This window comes from Chenopodium album, chromosome 8 (assembly GCF_948465745.1).
Source record: "Chenopodium album chromosome 8, dcCheAlbu1.1, whole genome shotgun sequence".
Classification (NCBI taxonomy): domain Eukaryota; kingdom Viridiplantae; phylum Streptophyta; class Magnoliopsida; order Caryophyllales; family Amaranthaceae; genus Chenopodium; species Chenopodium album.
Window position 1 is genome coordinate 72,159,947 of NC_137841.1, and position 16,110 is coordinate 72,176,056.

General features: G+C 35.1%; 1 protein-coding gene across 2 annotated transcripts; it reads right to left on the reverse strand.

The window, feature by feature from the left end:
• Window positions 1–7,119: 7,119 nt before the first annotated feature.
• Window positions 7,120–12,572, reverse strand: LOC145642261 (uncharacterized). Of its 2 annotated transcripts, none has more exons than XM_081693381.1 (11): window positions 12,419–12,572; window positions 11,965–12,037; window positions 11,758–11,880; window positions 11,283–11,403; window positions 9,838–9,963; window positions 9,434–9,543; window positions 9,163–9,346; window positions 8,428–8,616; window positions 7,904–8,131; window positions 7,611–7,803; window positions 7,120–7,499 (listed from the first exon to the last, which is right to left on the reverse strand). In XM_081693381.1, exons 2-11 carry the CDS (start codon window positions 11,997–11,999, stop codon window positions 7,396–7,398), a joined length of 1,413 nt encoding a protein of 470 aa, XP_081549507.1. In that variant the 5' UTR covers window positions 12,000–12,037; window positions 12,419–12,572; the 3' UTR covers window positions 7,120–7,395. The 2 variants fall into 2 exon arrangements, with proteins under 2 accessions (XP_081549507.1, XP_081549506.1); XM_081693380.1 differs by having other exon boundaries at window positions 7,120–7,502.
• Window positions 12,573–16,110: the final 3,538 nt, after the last annotated feature.

Consider the following 16,110-nt stretch of genomic DNA (forward strand, 5'->3'; position numbering starts at 1 on the left):
GCCTCACAAAATTATTGGGCCAATTAGGTAAATGAAATGGACTAGGCTTTGTTTGTATGATCATGAATTGTAAAACATAGGTTCATAAAATAGTTTGTGCTAAAATAATTTTTGACCAATATTAATAATTTGAAACTTTTGTAATTAAATTCCGGAAAAGTACAAATAAATATTATAAATAAAATAAAATTTCATTTATAAAATATTTAAAAATACGGGGGATTACAATTAGCCTTTAATTTTGGAAATCTTTCACTTTTTTCGCCAGAAAATAAAAATTTCCGAAATGTTTACCATGGTCCCTAATACCCTCCAGTAGTCCAATTGGGTGGGCGGAACCATCTAATTTGCCTTTAAACGTCCAATTTACCGGTTTACAACTTGCACCGATTTCATTAACTCCAACCTACCACAAACATATGACAACAAATAGTGATCATATAGGGTTCCAAACGACATTATATGACCCCGAGACTTATTCCTTAGAACCTCAAGGCTTTTCGATACCGGGCTCGAAACCTTTAAAATTTCTCAATAAGCGTGGATATTAGCCTTTAATTTTGGAATTTTCACACTTTTTTTCGCCCAGAAATAATAATTGCCGAAATGTTTACCATGGTCCGTAATACTCTTTGGGAGTCCAATTGGGTGGGTGGTACCATCCAATTTGCATTTAAACGGCTTATTTATCGGTTTATAACTTGCACCGATTTCATTAACTCAAGCCTACAACGAACATTTATGACAACAAATAATGATCATATATGGTTTCAAACGACACTAAATGGCCCCGATATGTATCCCCTACAATTTCAATATTTTTCGACACCGAACCCTGAATCCTCAAAAATTTCTCAAAAAGCGTGGATATTAGCCTTCAAATTTGAAAATTTTGACTTTTTTTTCGCCCAAAAATAAAAATCACCGAAATGTTACCATGGTCCCTAATACCGTCCGGAAGTCCCATTGGGTGGGTGGAACCATTCAATTTGCCTTTAAACAACCGATTTACCAGTTTACAACTTTCACCGATTTCATTAACTCAAGCGTACCACGAACATTTATGACAACAAATAATGATCATATATGGTTCCAAACAACATTATATGACCCCGAGATGTATCCCCTAAAATTTCAAGACTTTTCGGTACCAAGCCCAGAAATCTCCAAAATTTCTCAAAAAGCATGGATATTAGCCTTCACTTTTGAAATTTTTAGTCTTTTTTTCGCCCGAAAATAATAATTGCCGAAATGTTTACCAGGGTCCCTAATACCCATCGGGAGTCCAATTTGGTGGGTGGAACCATCCAATTTGCCTTTAAACAACCTATTTAGCGGTTTATAACTTGCATCGATTTCATTAACTAGAGCCTACCACGAACATTTATGACAATAAATAATAATCACATATGGTTCAAACGGCATTATATGACCCCGAGAAGTATCCCCTAAAATTTCAAGACTTTTCGACCCCGGCCTAGAAACCTCTAATATAAAATTTCTCAAAAAGCGTGGATATTAGCCTTCAATTTTGAATTTTTTTGATTTTTTTTCGCCCGGAAATAATGATTGTCGAAATGTTTACCATGATCCCTAATACCCTTCATGAGTCGAGTCCAATTGGGTGGGTGGAACCATCCAATTTGCCTTTAAACGGCCTATATTACCGGTTTATAACTTGCACCGATTTCATTAATTCAAGCCTACCAAGAACGTTTATGACAAGAAATAATGATTATGTATGGTTCCAAACGACACTAAATGACCCCGAGATGTATCCCCTAGAATTTCAATACTTTTCGACACTGGACCGGTATCCTAAAAAATTTCTCAAAAAACGTGGATATTAGCCTTCAATTTTGAAATTTTTGATTTTTTTTTTCTCCCGAAAATAAAAGTTGCCAAAATGTTTACCATGGTCCCTAATACCGTCCGGGAGTCTCATTGGGTGGGTGGAACCATCCAATTTTCCTTTAAACGACCAATTTACCGGTTAACAACTTGCACCGATTTCATTAACTCAAGCCTACTGACAAGGGGTGGAACTAGGTCGTTGAAACTAATCCTCCCTCGGTCTAACTAAATTTATAAACACTTAACCAACCTGAATACTAGTATAGAGGCAAGTCAAGGGTCGAACCTAAAGGAACGATAATGTTTAAGCGCTCTCAATTATGCGCCTAAGCTAGGTCGAAGTCTAAGGATTAAAGGTAAACACTAACCAACTAACAAAACGAAGAACCAAACAAATAAAGCACTAGGAACGGGGATCAACAAGTAATCATGACAATTGTAGCAACTCGGGAACAATATGCAAATCAATGGTTGTGAAGACTAATGGCAAGCTCAATCAAAAGAGTCAACAAGCTATTTCCTAGAGGTCAAACTAGCGCCAACTACGAGAGACTCTAACTAGGAGCATCACTAATCAAGCTCAATCGACAATTGCAATTCCTTAATCAATGGTCCGTATCATTAGAAACTACAATGCAATCTAGCATAATTCTCAAGGCCTAATCGAATTACACACATGCAAACTTCCAACAATCACTTTAATCTCAACAATTAATCAACACAATCCCCAAATTAAGCATAATCAATCAATCATACAAGTTTCACCCAATCCCTAGCCAAACAACTACTCAAACATCATCATCTAATCAACAAACAACTAAAGAAATCAAGAATCAACAAAATATGGAGAACAATTACACTAATCAACAATTAAACATCACAATCAAACCAAACAAATATGAAATCAAACAAAGCAATAAAAATGAGATAGAGTTAAGAATGTTCATCGATAATAGAGAAGATCTTCAACACAATTGTCACCATTGAATCTTCAATCTCTCAATCACCATTGAAATTCCTCACTTTCTCTCTCTAAAATCTACTCCTAAACTAACCCTAAAAACTAGAGAGAGAAGCTCTCAACAAAGCTAAAATTATGGTCTAAATCTAAAATGAAACTTGCTCTAATACTTGCCCCAAAAATCGAGTTACAAAGATATATATAGGAGGTACGAACAAAAACCGAGCAAGGCGAATACCCAGGGAGGCGCCCCCGCGCAGCAGGGTTGCGCGCCCGCGCCCGTGGGCTATGCGCCCTCATTCTCCTGGGTTTCTTCGATCTTCTCGCGGTTTCGTGCGTTCGCTAAGGTCTTCGAGTGAACGCGCAATATGATGACGATGAACACTAAGAGTGGCAGTCCCAAAAAACACTTGATAGTGGGTTCAACACCCCATCTTCATAAGAGCACGGCTTGAGAGCGCAAGAGCTAGAACTTGGAAAACCCACTTCCTTGCATCTTGAGCTTTCCTATTGCTCTGCCATGAGCTTGCTCCAAAAGCATCTTCCACCTTAGTAAATCACCAATATCAAGCTCCGGTCCTCGTACAATACCTACAACCACGAAATAGAGCAAATGAAGGAGAAAAGAGTAGAAAAACCAACAAAATGCACAAAGGCTACAAAATAAAAGAGGAAAGGTAAAACTAAGACCTTGTACAATAAAACTAGGCATTTATTAAGCATGAAAGCTATGAAAAGAGGAAAAAAAAACAACCTAAAAGCTCATCAAATGGGTGTCATTTATGACACACATCACCTACCACGAACATTTATGACAACAAATAATGATCATATATTATTCCAAACGACATTATATGACCCCGAGATGTCTCCCATAGAATTTCAAAACTTTTCTACACAGGGCCCCAAAACTTACAAAATTTCTCAAAAAGTGTAGATATTGGACTTCAATTTTGGAATTTTTTAACTTTTTTTTCGCCCGAAAATAAAAATTGCCGAAATGTTTACCATGGTCACTAATACGCTGCGGGAGTCCAATTGGGTGAGTTAACCATCCAATTTGCCTTTAAAACCAATTTACCGATTTACAACTTGTAGCGATTTCACTAACTCAAGCCTACCGCGAACATTTATGACAACATATAATGATCATATATAGTTCCAAAAGGCATTATAAGACCCCGAGATGTATTCCCTAGAATCTCAAATCTTTTCGATACCGGGCCCCGAAACCTCCAAAATTTCTAAAAAAGCGTGAACATTAGCCTTTAATTTTGGAAATCTTTAACTTTTTTTCGCCACAAAATAAAAAATGTCGGACTGTTTACCATGGTCCCTAAAACACTTCATTAGTTCAATTGGGTGGGTGGAACCATCCAATTTGCCTTTAAACGACCTATTTACCGGTTTACAACTTGCACCGATTTCATTAACTCAAACCTACCACGAACATTTATGACAACAAATAGTGATCATATATGGTTCCAACAACATTATATGACCTCGAGATTTATTCCTTAGAATAATAAATCTCAAGGCTTTTCAATACCAGGCACCAAAACCTTTAAAATTTCTCAATAAGCGTGGATATTAGCCCTTTTGGAATTTTCAATATTTTTTGCCTGGAAATTATAATTGTCGAAATGTTTACCATGGTCCCTAATACCCTTCAGGAGTCCAATTGGGTGTGTGGAACCATCCAATTTGCCTTCAAACGACCTATTTACCGGTTTATAACTTGCACCGATTTCATTAACTCAAGCCCACCACGAACATTTATGACAACAAATAATGATCATATATGGTTCCAAACGGCAGTAAATGACCCCAAAATTTATCCCCTGGAATTTCAATACTTTTCGACACCGGGTCCCGAATCATAAAAAATTCTCAAAAAACGTGCATATTAGCCTTCAATTTTGAAATTTTGACTTTTTTTTCGCCCGGGGAAAAATTGCTGAAATGTTTACAATGGTCCCTAATACCGTTCGGGAGTCCCATTGGGTCGATGAAACCATCCAATTTGCCTTTAAATGACCAATTTACCGGTTTACAACTTGCACCGATTTCATTAACTCAAGCCTACCATGAACATTTATGACAACAAATAATGATCATATATGGTTCCAAACAACATTATATGACCCCGAAATGTATCTCCTAAAATTTCATGACTTTTCGACACCGGGCCCAGAAACCTCCAATATTTCTCAAAAAACGTGGATATTAGCCTTCAATTTTGAAATTTTTAGACTTTTTTTCGCCCAAAAATAATAATTTCCGAAATGTTTACTATGGTCCCTAATACCCTTTGGGAGTCCAATTGGGTGGGTGGAACCATCTAATTTGCCTTTAAACGGCCTATTTACCGGTATTTAACTTGCACCGATTTCATTAACTCAAGCTTACCTCGAACATTTATGACAACCAATAATGATTATATATATTTGGTTCCAAACAGCAATAATTGACCCCGAGATGTATCCCCTAGAATTTCAATACTTTTCAACACCGGGCCCCGAATCCTCCAAAATTTCTCAAAAAGCGTGGATATTAGCCTTCAATTTTGAAATTTTAGACTTTTTTTTGCCCGAAAATAAAAATTGTCGAAATGTTTAGCATGGTTTCTAATACCGTGCGGGAGTCCCATTGGTGGGTGGAATTCATCCAATTTGCCTTTAAACGACCAATTTACCGGTGTACAACTTGCACCGATTTCATTAATTCAAGCCTACCACGAACATTTATGACAATAAATAATGATCATATATGGTTTCAAACAGTATTATATGACCCCGAGAAGTATCCCCTAAAATTTCAAGACTTTTCGACCCGGGCCTAGAAACCTCTAAAATTTCTCAAAAAGCGTGGATATTAGCCTTCAATTTTGAATTTTTTTGATTTTTTTTCGCCCGGAAATAAAAATTGCCAAAATGTTTACCGTGGACCCTAATACTCTCCAGGAGTCCAATTGGGTGGGTGGAACCATCCAATTTGCCTTTAAACGACTAATTTTCCGGTTTACAACTTGCATCGATTTCATTAATTCAAGCATATAATGAACATTTATGACAACAAATAATGATCATATATGGTTCCAAACGGCATTATATGACCCCGAGATGTATCCCATAGAATTTCAAAACTTTTCGACACCGGGCTCGAAACCTTCAATATTTTTCAAAAAGCGTGGATATTAGCCTTCTATTTTGAAAATTTTAGACTTTTTTTTGCCCGAAAATAATAATTGCCGAAATGTTTACCATGTTCCCTAATACCCTTCGGGAGTCCAATTGGGTGGGTGGAACCATCTAATTTGCCTTTAAACGGCCTATTTATCGGTTTATAACTTGCACCGATTTCATTAACTCAAGTCTACCACGAACATTTTATGACAACATATAATGATCATATATGGTTCCAAACGGCATAATATGACCCCAAGATGTATTCTCTAATATCTCAAGGGGTTTTTCGACACCGTACCCAACCTCAAAAATTCTCAAAAAGCTTGGATATAAGTTTTCAATTTTGGAATTTTTTTGACTTTTTTCGCCCGGAAATAAAAATGCCAAAATCTTTACCATGGTCCCTAATACCTTTCGGGAGTACAATTGGGTGGGTGTATCTATCCAATTTGCCTTTAAACGGTCAATTTACCGGTTTACAATTTGCACTGATTTCATTAAATCAAGCCTACCACTAACATTTATGACAACATATAATGATCATAAATGGTTCCAAACGACATTATATGACCCCGAGATGTATCCCCTAAAATTTTAAGGCTTTTCGACACCGGGCCTCGAAACCTCTAAAATTTCTCTAAAAACATGGATCTTAGCCTTCAATTTTGGAATTTTTTGACTTTTTTTCGCTCTAAAATAAAAATTGTCAAAATGTTTACCATGCAGCATAATATCCTCCGGGAGTCCAATAGGGTGGGTGGAAGTCTTAGACAATTTTTAAAGAGGAATGAGAAAAAAAAATAAATTAAAAAAATAAATAAATAAATAAATAAATAGAAAACTCGTTTGACGTTATAGAAATATAGTGCGTTTATTAAGTAGAAAGGAAAGTAATACATAGTAGAAAGAAATGTATCTAAAAATAAGATGGAGTTATAAAAATAATCCCTCCATTTTTTTTGTTCTTCCTATTTGAAATCTTAAGAGATTGTAATAGAAATGAAATCTAATTCTACATTTTGATGATCTTTCTATACTTCAAAACAGTGATGTGAAAGCTTGTTTATATAATACGTAGCCTGACATAATTTAATTACAATATTACAGAAAATGTAATGATACATGGCACAAACATTTGGATATAGAATATAGGTAGAGTAATAATAATAATACTCCGTAATAAGCAATTTTTAATGTTAAGAACTTGGGACTTATAACAGTGCATGGAGTGTTTGCAGCTAGTTTTCACTACAATAACAATCACCATTCTCTAACAAAACTCCAATATCAAATTGGATTTCACGAATTCAAGAATCAACTATCTTCACATCCAACATCATCGTCATCGTACAATCACCATTCTCCAACAATTGGGTTTCACGAATCCAAGAATCAACCATCTTCCCATTCAACATCATCATCATCGTTATCCTCTTCCTCTGGTAGAGGTTCAGCTTGAACGTTCAAGTCGACTGTAAAGCTTTCTCCTGTGTTCCCTGCTAATCAATTAACATTAATCAATCGACGAATGCAATACTACACCATAGCTACCAAGGTAAGCAGAGCTCAATGCAACTACTTAGAGACTATAAAAAAGAGACATTTACCTGAAGGAGTAGCTTCTTCCCACACATCCTCATCTTCGCTTTCGTCCTCACGTTTTGATTTCATGCCAACTTGACGATCTGAAGATGTACTTTGACCTGTAACATCTCCATTAGATACATCCTGCTGCCCCTTGGCATCTTGTTCCCGTTGTCGTTCCAAGATAGCGGCATAATATGCTTTAAAATACTCATCCTACAAAAGTTTCCGGCCAAGCCAATAAGTACAGCAATTATCATAAGGCTTGTATCACTTAACAATCTTTTAATCAAATTGTAAACTATAAAAGACAAACCTGGATGGTTTTTTCATCCTTGACAACAGTTGACTTTTTGTCATCTGATAAATCAGAGGGCTCTGAAGTGACATCAGGCTTCGGTTCCTCTTCCCCCTCACCACGTTGTTCCTTAGTTAATTTCATACCTTGTCTGATCATCCAAGGAGGCAGAACTTTCATGGGTGCATTTCCAGTACCAGATTTAGGGTCTTCCTTATCTTCCACACCACTGATTGCAACATGAATCTGGAAACACAACGTCAACTTAAACATCAACCCACCATAATGAGATGCATGATGTCAGCCCCTCTTTAACAGCTGACATGTGAGATGTAATGACATCCTCATAAATCAAGTCTCTCAATTCCCCGTACCCCAACCCCCAACAAAAAAAAGGTTTGAGGGAGGGCCAAAAAAGATTGGTAACTGGTAGCTGTTGACAACACTTGCCACAGAAAAGTAGGCAACTAGCAGCACTAAAAACAGGAGCTGTACATGCACGCAAACAAACACAGTTACTGTTAAAGATAGAAGTACCTCACCTTAGGGTCACCAAGAAAAGGCATTGGTGTTCCACCTTGATATGACCTAGAGGGATCATTGGGATTATCCCCACCAGCTGCACGAGCAGCAGCACTAGCCCTTACTTCCCAGGCCTGTAGAGTTCCAAAATCGGGAACTGCTAGATCTTTGACTCTATTGAGTTGCTCAACTAACGGCTTGAGTTGCTCCTGAAATTTGATTACCTTATGTTATCCTCAAGAAAACATAGAAATATTGTAACTGCAGGACTACTTATATAAAGCATATACATGTATAACAATGAAGAACTGCTCTTACAAAGATAAGGAAAAAAAAAAGTGTAAATAGCAAAGCAGAAGTAAATAGAAACAGCAATGATCCTAGAGATCCCTAGGGCAACTCAGGAAAGATACTAATCGTTACCACCAATAAAAAGAGAAATTACTGTAATAAAAAGAGCAACAATATCAGAATAGGTAGTCAGACTTCTCAAACATCAACATAAAAGTTTACAAAAAGGAAGGCACTAAATAAGGATGCTGTACATGCAAAAATCTAGAAAGAAAACCTGACAACATAAAAGTGACCATTTCATTACATGTAATTGATACATTTAATATTTCAAGATATCACTCTAAACAATACTTTATTCAGTTCAATTGAACATGAAAGATAATATTCACACACAGTGACCAGCAAAATAAACTAAATGTGGCACTAAAAGCCACTTAAAAGCTGCTTAATAACTCACAAACCTCCATTTTCTGAAGCATCTCTTTCAGCTTTTCACGGCGGCGCCGCCTCACATTTTCATCAGCATCTCCTACTTCCTGAGCAGCTAACTTGTCACTTTCTGCAACAAGTTCCCCTTGACAACTTTCACAAAGAAAACTTTCACCATCTTCAGAAATAAGCCTTGCTGCATCAAGAGCCGTATATCTAGCCATACAACATCAGGAATCTTTAGTTTCCATAAATGCTGGAATACATTAAAGTTTTTAAGCTAAAGAAAACAGTGACTCCAACCTTTTATTACAGGTGGGACATATATATTCCTGGATTGTGTTCTTGCTATCCAATTCGTCCTTCAATTTTTTCTTCATACGATGCATTCTGTACCTCACAACATCATAAATCTGCAAGAAATTACAGATTTTCAGCCTTTGAAAAATCCTCTAATATTTTCATATAAATCAATAATTTCACTCCACACATAATAGGCAACTCACAAGCAACTTAAGTTTGAAACTAAAAATTAACATGGCAAGGTGGTAACAACAATGAATTCGAGGCATATAATGAGACAACACCACCAGCATACAAAATGTAGCTTACTATGATAGCAACAGAACTTCATTGCTAAGGAAAGAACATATACAAAAATCCATTAATATATAACAAGAGAATCACGGACATCAATGATAACCAACCTGTGCATAATCTAAACAACAGTATGAGTGAGTGTGCAGCTTAATCTTGTCTTCACCCTCTCTTCCATGATGGTGATTAACTGTGGCTGAAAGTGCTGCATTATGCAATTTTACCGCTTTTGCTGTCTGCAGGTTATTAAGTGCACATGAGAAAAACAGACATGTTTTCCGAAAGCCAAAGCTTCTAAATGCAAGATTTGCTGTATATATTGGAAATCTGGAAGCAACAAGAAGAAAAAAAAAAATAAAGAAAACCAACATAACAGCACTTTACAACCACAGAATCCACTAAGAGAATGAAGTTTATTTTCAATCTGCTTAAAAATAACTATGTCACGGTATCTCAGAACAACTTCCTTCTACACACCATCAAGTATTGTTCTAACTGGGAATTGCAACCTAAAAATACAATATATTGTATCAGGCAACAAGAAGTTTGTTTTACAGCCTAAACTTATCAGCCCTTTAGGTACATCAGTATAACTAAAAGAAATATGTATTACAATCATGAGAGAATCCTAAGATGAGGGAAAAGTCTCATATATATATATAAAGATGAAATCAGTACCAAGAACCACCAGGTAACCCTACTGTATCAAGTTAGCATTAGTTAATTGTAAGCCCGTATTGACAATACACAAGCATGTGAAAAAACACTGCCCCCCTAAAACCACCATCACCATCATCCTCCAAATGCATTCTGCTTCTGTGTAAAGTGTTCTCTCTCAAGTAGTTCCTTCCTAATTAAATTTACAGTCATAAAATCCCATCTCCAAAATCATCGAATTTGGATGTTTCCCATGATTCATGACGAATGATTTAAAATAATAATGCTTGACAATGTATTTACTTACCAGAAAATGGGGCAGGACAGTTAACACTGAACACGGAATTTCCCGGATAAAAGAGTAAAAGACCAACAGCAAAAGTCACCAATTTCTTTAAAGAAATTTAATTTTCTAAAGACTTGTTGACAGGAGGGGAATGGGATTCTACATCCTTACACGATAATTCACCTCACCCCACCCCCACACCCCTCCAAATCCAACCAAATGATGAAGCAAAATTTTAAAAAAATAAAATAAAACAACCAACCACCGTATTAAAGATACAATTTCTAATAGAGCGATGAAAACACTCATGTTCTGAATCTTTTCAACCTAATTTAGATAGAGAAGGCGGAAGAGGTAGAAATGGGAGTAGGAGTGTTGCCCAAGAATAAGAATTTATGGTACCAAAGAAATTACTTAATTGGCACAAAATTCCATATAGGAGATATTGGTACAGTTACACACGTAAATGGCAACAGTCAATAAGCTACAGGCCTCTGACAAGAATATGAGATCAACAATTTATATGAAATATATATTTGAACAAGGCCACAGGCAAATGGTTCAAAAAGGCCAATAACATAGTTTTGTATGTTAAATAGAAGCAAATGTAACCTCTTTTCTATGATCACGCATAACCAGCTTTTCTTCCTCGAAGAACCGCAATGTTCGACGAAGTTGCTTCAAATGAAGTTTTAAATCTTTTGCAAGATCTTCCTCTCTCACCCACTGACGCCTAGAATTGCGCAACGTACATCAAAACCAGAGATCAATCATTTGAGAGACAGTAACAATGGCAATTGAAAAAAGGGAACAGAAAAACAAATTATCCATCCAATATGTAGTAAGCATTCATCTGTGTGTTTCCTTCCGCTATAATGACTGTATATTCTAAAGAAGTGATGTTGCGTGTGTACATCCATAGTTGGCCAAGGTAAACACATTTTAGCTAGGGTTTAGAATTGATCACAAATGCAGCTCTCTCAACAAATCTATGAACTCACACAAACAATTATACAACAAAGTTTTCCCAAATAAGAATATATAAAAAAGTTAATAACAATTATTCGAAAGAACATATCATAAATACCTAGTGAGTGCATCAAGAATAACCACCGCCGTCCCCCGATTATCACTACGGCTCGTCTTGGGTTGATTATCACCTTTTGTTGAGATGTCATCATAAAATGCTCGGGCCGTAAGCTTCACCAACCTGTACAAAGATTAAGTAAGCAAACTATACCATTTAAAAAACATCCAATTAGAAAAACTTCTCTACATAGACATGATAAATCACCTGTTAAACGGTTCGAAACTCAAGGAATTACTCATGCTTCACCAAAGTTCCCAGGATTGACTTCCCGGGTATCCTAACAACCAAAAGCGAAGCAAAAACTCAACAATATTTTCAATTTAACCCTAATTAATAAGATAAGCACTCAATCAGGAAGTAGAAGAGGTCCAATTTCATAGTTCAATCCAACATCAAAAGGGTTAAAAATTTAATTCAATTATTACATCACATAATTTTAGGAAGAAAAGGCATGTTTGAATTTGATTCAATTATCAAGAATCAAATTAGGTTCAAAATTTTCATCTCTAACAACATAATCGCTAGTTAGTAATCATAACCAATAATTCAAATATTTCAAACCCTAATTTAATATACTGATAATTAAATTAAATTAGTGCAACGATTAACCCTAGATTGTGAAATTGATATTCGATTATTACAAAAAGAAACAACTTACCTCGGAAGCTGCTTCAATGGAGGATTGCAATATCAGAAGGCGCCTCAATGGCGATCGTGGAGTGCGCTTCAATAGGAAACAGAGATATACAGAGTTTTCTGGGAGAGTAATAAAGAGAAGCAACTTCGAGTCTTCAACACACACCTTTTTTTTTTTAAAGAGTTTTTGGGTACGAGTAATTTTATTTTTTTTTAGGGGAGAGTTTTTTATCTTGGAAATAAATTTTTTTGTTTTTCTAAAAAAAAAAAAATATATATATATACTAGTTTTGTGCCCGTGCGATGTCCGGGTTGTTTATGAATTTTAAGATATATTTTTAATCTATATGTCAAATTTTAAAACATATTATTGATACAAAATTAGTTAAGAATTGATGTGTTTTTGTGAGGATTTAAACTTGTAGACATGTAATAATGACTAATAATAATAATATTGGTGAAAAATATTTCTTGACTCGTAACCTGAAATAATGACCCTGCCTAAAATGATAGGTAACTCGACCTGATTTACAGGTCTACACACAGTAATAAAATTATATTAGATTGTGAAGTATATTATTTTAATTGATTAGAATATATTATAAACAATGGATGAGGTACATTTTGAACTAATTCCTTCGCTCCAGAAAAATATTGTGATACAAAAAATAAATTTATATGATAATTTATGAAAGTTATAATCTAATTATTTTTTCAATAAAATTATAATTTAATTTGTATTATATTAAAAAAATAAAATTTTATGATAAAAATATTGGTATTTTATCAAAATAAAACTCTAAATTAACAATTTTATCCTAAAATTCTATCCAAATTTGATTGAAATAAAATCCTAAACTAACTTTTTTATCCTACAAATTGAATTCTATATAACTCTATCCTATGTGGCACGACACTTGGCGAAAAGTGACACATCATGTAATTGCAATGTGGTCACGTGTAATGAAAGATGCAATATTACCGGCGTCAGTTCACCTTCTTCCTCCTCTAACCAGCTTCATTTTCTTCTTCATCCTATCTCAAACAACACCACCAACAACTACGCGAACGGATCGACCACGCACCACCTTCAAATTCGCTAACACCAGCACTAACAATAATGAGCAGGTCGCGAAACGAAAACCCTGTGAAAACATGGTGAAATATTGGGCATTGTTAACCCTAAAAGGGTAGGGTATGTCATCTACTTTCAATTTTCCATTGTAGCTAGCCTATTCTCCATTGAAGTTCATCAAATTTGTGTGATGGAGGAGAGAGAATGGTGGTGTTAATGGAGGAGATAACGAACAACGTTAACGAATCTGCTTGGGGTTATTTGGAAATTACATTAATACTCTCAACCTATAAGGTGCAAAGGCCAATATAACCTTAGATAAACACCAATTGTTTATCATGAAGATAAACTTGTATTTTCTCCTCAATAATAAATCGGTCAAATTAATTATATTCGGAATAAAAAACTTACTCGTATTATCTTTAGTTAAGAAAATTTTTACCTTTGATTGCATAAATGATATTGCATTTTTGTCGGATGTTGGTGATTATCACTCATAATTATCTTGATTATTGGTCTATGACTTTAATTAACCTATCATTAAAAGTTTGTTGCTCATATCGATAAAAGGAAGGCCATTGAAGAAGCATCCACAAACAAATGAATCCTAATCATCAAAACTAATTATGCTGAAGTAGCCATTGTGCTCAATTGTCCGCAAGGTTTCGACTCAAATATCAAAAGATAAGTAGAACTTATCTGTAAAACAACATTAAATTGAGAATTTGAGATAGTTGTAAGCACCCAGAAACGAATGAATCTTGATGATAAAAACTAATTGTGTTGAAGATAAGCAATTTCGATTCATATATCAGACGACAATTGAAACTTATTCGTGAAGCAACATCAAATTGAGATAGTTGTATTTGGGGAAATACTAGTTGATCTTCATGATCAACAAAAATTGTCAATCATAAGGGTGTAAATGAGATTTCCATCATTAAATTAGGGATGGTATGGTAAATTTGCCATTGACAGTTGGCATTCTTGCCATATCACTACTCCAGCTCACAGTCACACAATTCACGCCGTTAACATAACATTTTCCATCAACTTTCTCTCTCCTCACTCTTCTCAAACTCTCAACAATGGAGGTAACTTCCAAGAGAAGAGCTCACTCAATCGGCGATCGATGTCAAACGTGAAAGCACTCCACCACCATCACAACCACAACCATCATCACAACCACCGTCATGTATATTTCATCTCCTCTCTTTGCCATCGACGACCTCACTTCTACCATTAACGACCCATCTTCGAAAATCAAGCTCAATGGAGAGAGCTTGAATGGAGGACATGGTCATCCCTACCCTTAGGGGTTGACCATGCCATTAATTTCACCCTTTATTCATAGGGTTTTCGTTTAAGATTGGGGAAGGTTGGTGGATTTTGGGGAATCATCAATGGTGGTGTCGGGAAAGCTTCAAAGGTTGTGGAGATGGGGAAGCTAGCTTCAATGGTGGAATGGAGGTTGATGAAGCTTTAATGGAGCAAGAAAGAGTACGAAGCTTTTCAATGGTTAACCCAATTGCGGTTACCGCGTCAAATAAAATGATGTTTCATCTTGCTGATTCATCAAGTGGGGGTCACAAAAGCTGAGGTGGAGATTATGATTGACAAATTTTGTCAATCATGAAGATTAACTGGGCAAGCCCCGTTGTATTTGCTATTAAGTCCCTATGACAATTAAGAAAGCCCACGATATTGCAACCAAAGCTAGAAAAGGCGTAACTTAATACACTTCCTTCGTTTTTTTTTAATTGCATCACTTTTCTAAAGTGGAAATTTCAAATTAGTTGCATAACTTTTTTTTTATTTAATAAACTCTATCTATATTTCTTTTAGGTCCTTTTTTTTTTTTTTTTAAATTCTCCATCTATCTCATCTTTTAAAATCTATATTATAATTGTAGAGACAGTTTTCACCAAAATCCTCTAAAACCCAAATGCTCAACTCTCATGCATTTAAGATTTTTTTTTTTAAAAAAAATAAAAATAACTACCTATCCAACAACTTTATGTTTTTTTTTTTTTTTTTTTTATCATTTAAAAAATAAAAAAAAAAACAATAACTATCCATCCAATATTTCCTTTTGTTTTTTTTTTCAAGAAACTACTACTAACATTTAACTTTTTTTTTTTTTTTTTTTTGTTACGTAGTATAATATATGACATGCATTAGCACGAGTATACAGTTCCTTTATCAACAAAAATCACTTTAACACTCAAAACCCCCAACATTTCACTTTTTTTAAAACAATATGTACTAACATTTCACTTTGTTTTACGAGTATTTTTTGGTACATAGTATAATATATGTCATACATTAGCACGAGTATACAGTTCCTTTATCAACAATTCACTATAACACTCAAAACCCCCAACATTTCACTTTTTTTAAAACAATATGTATGTACTAACATTTCACTTTGTTTTACGAGTATTTTTTGGTACATAGTATAATATATGTCATACATTAGCACGAATATACAGTTCCTGTATCAACAATTGACTATAGTACTCTAAATCCCCAACCCTTTAATTATATGCATTTTCTTAGGCACTACCCTCTAAACAATTTCCACTTCTCTTATCATAAAAAAAAATAAAAAGTACAACACGTTTTTGCGCAACTGGCCT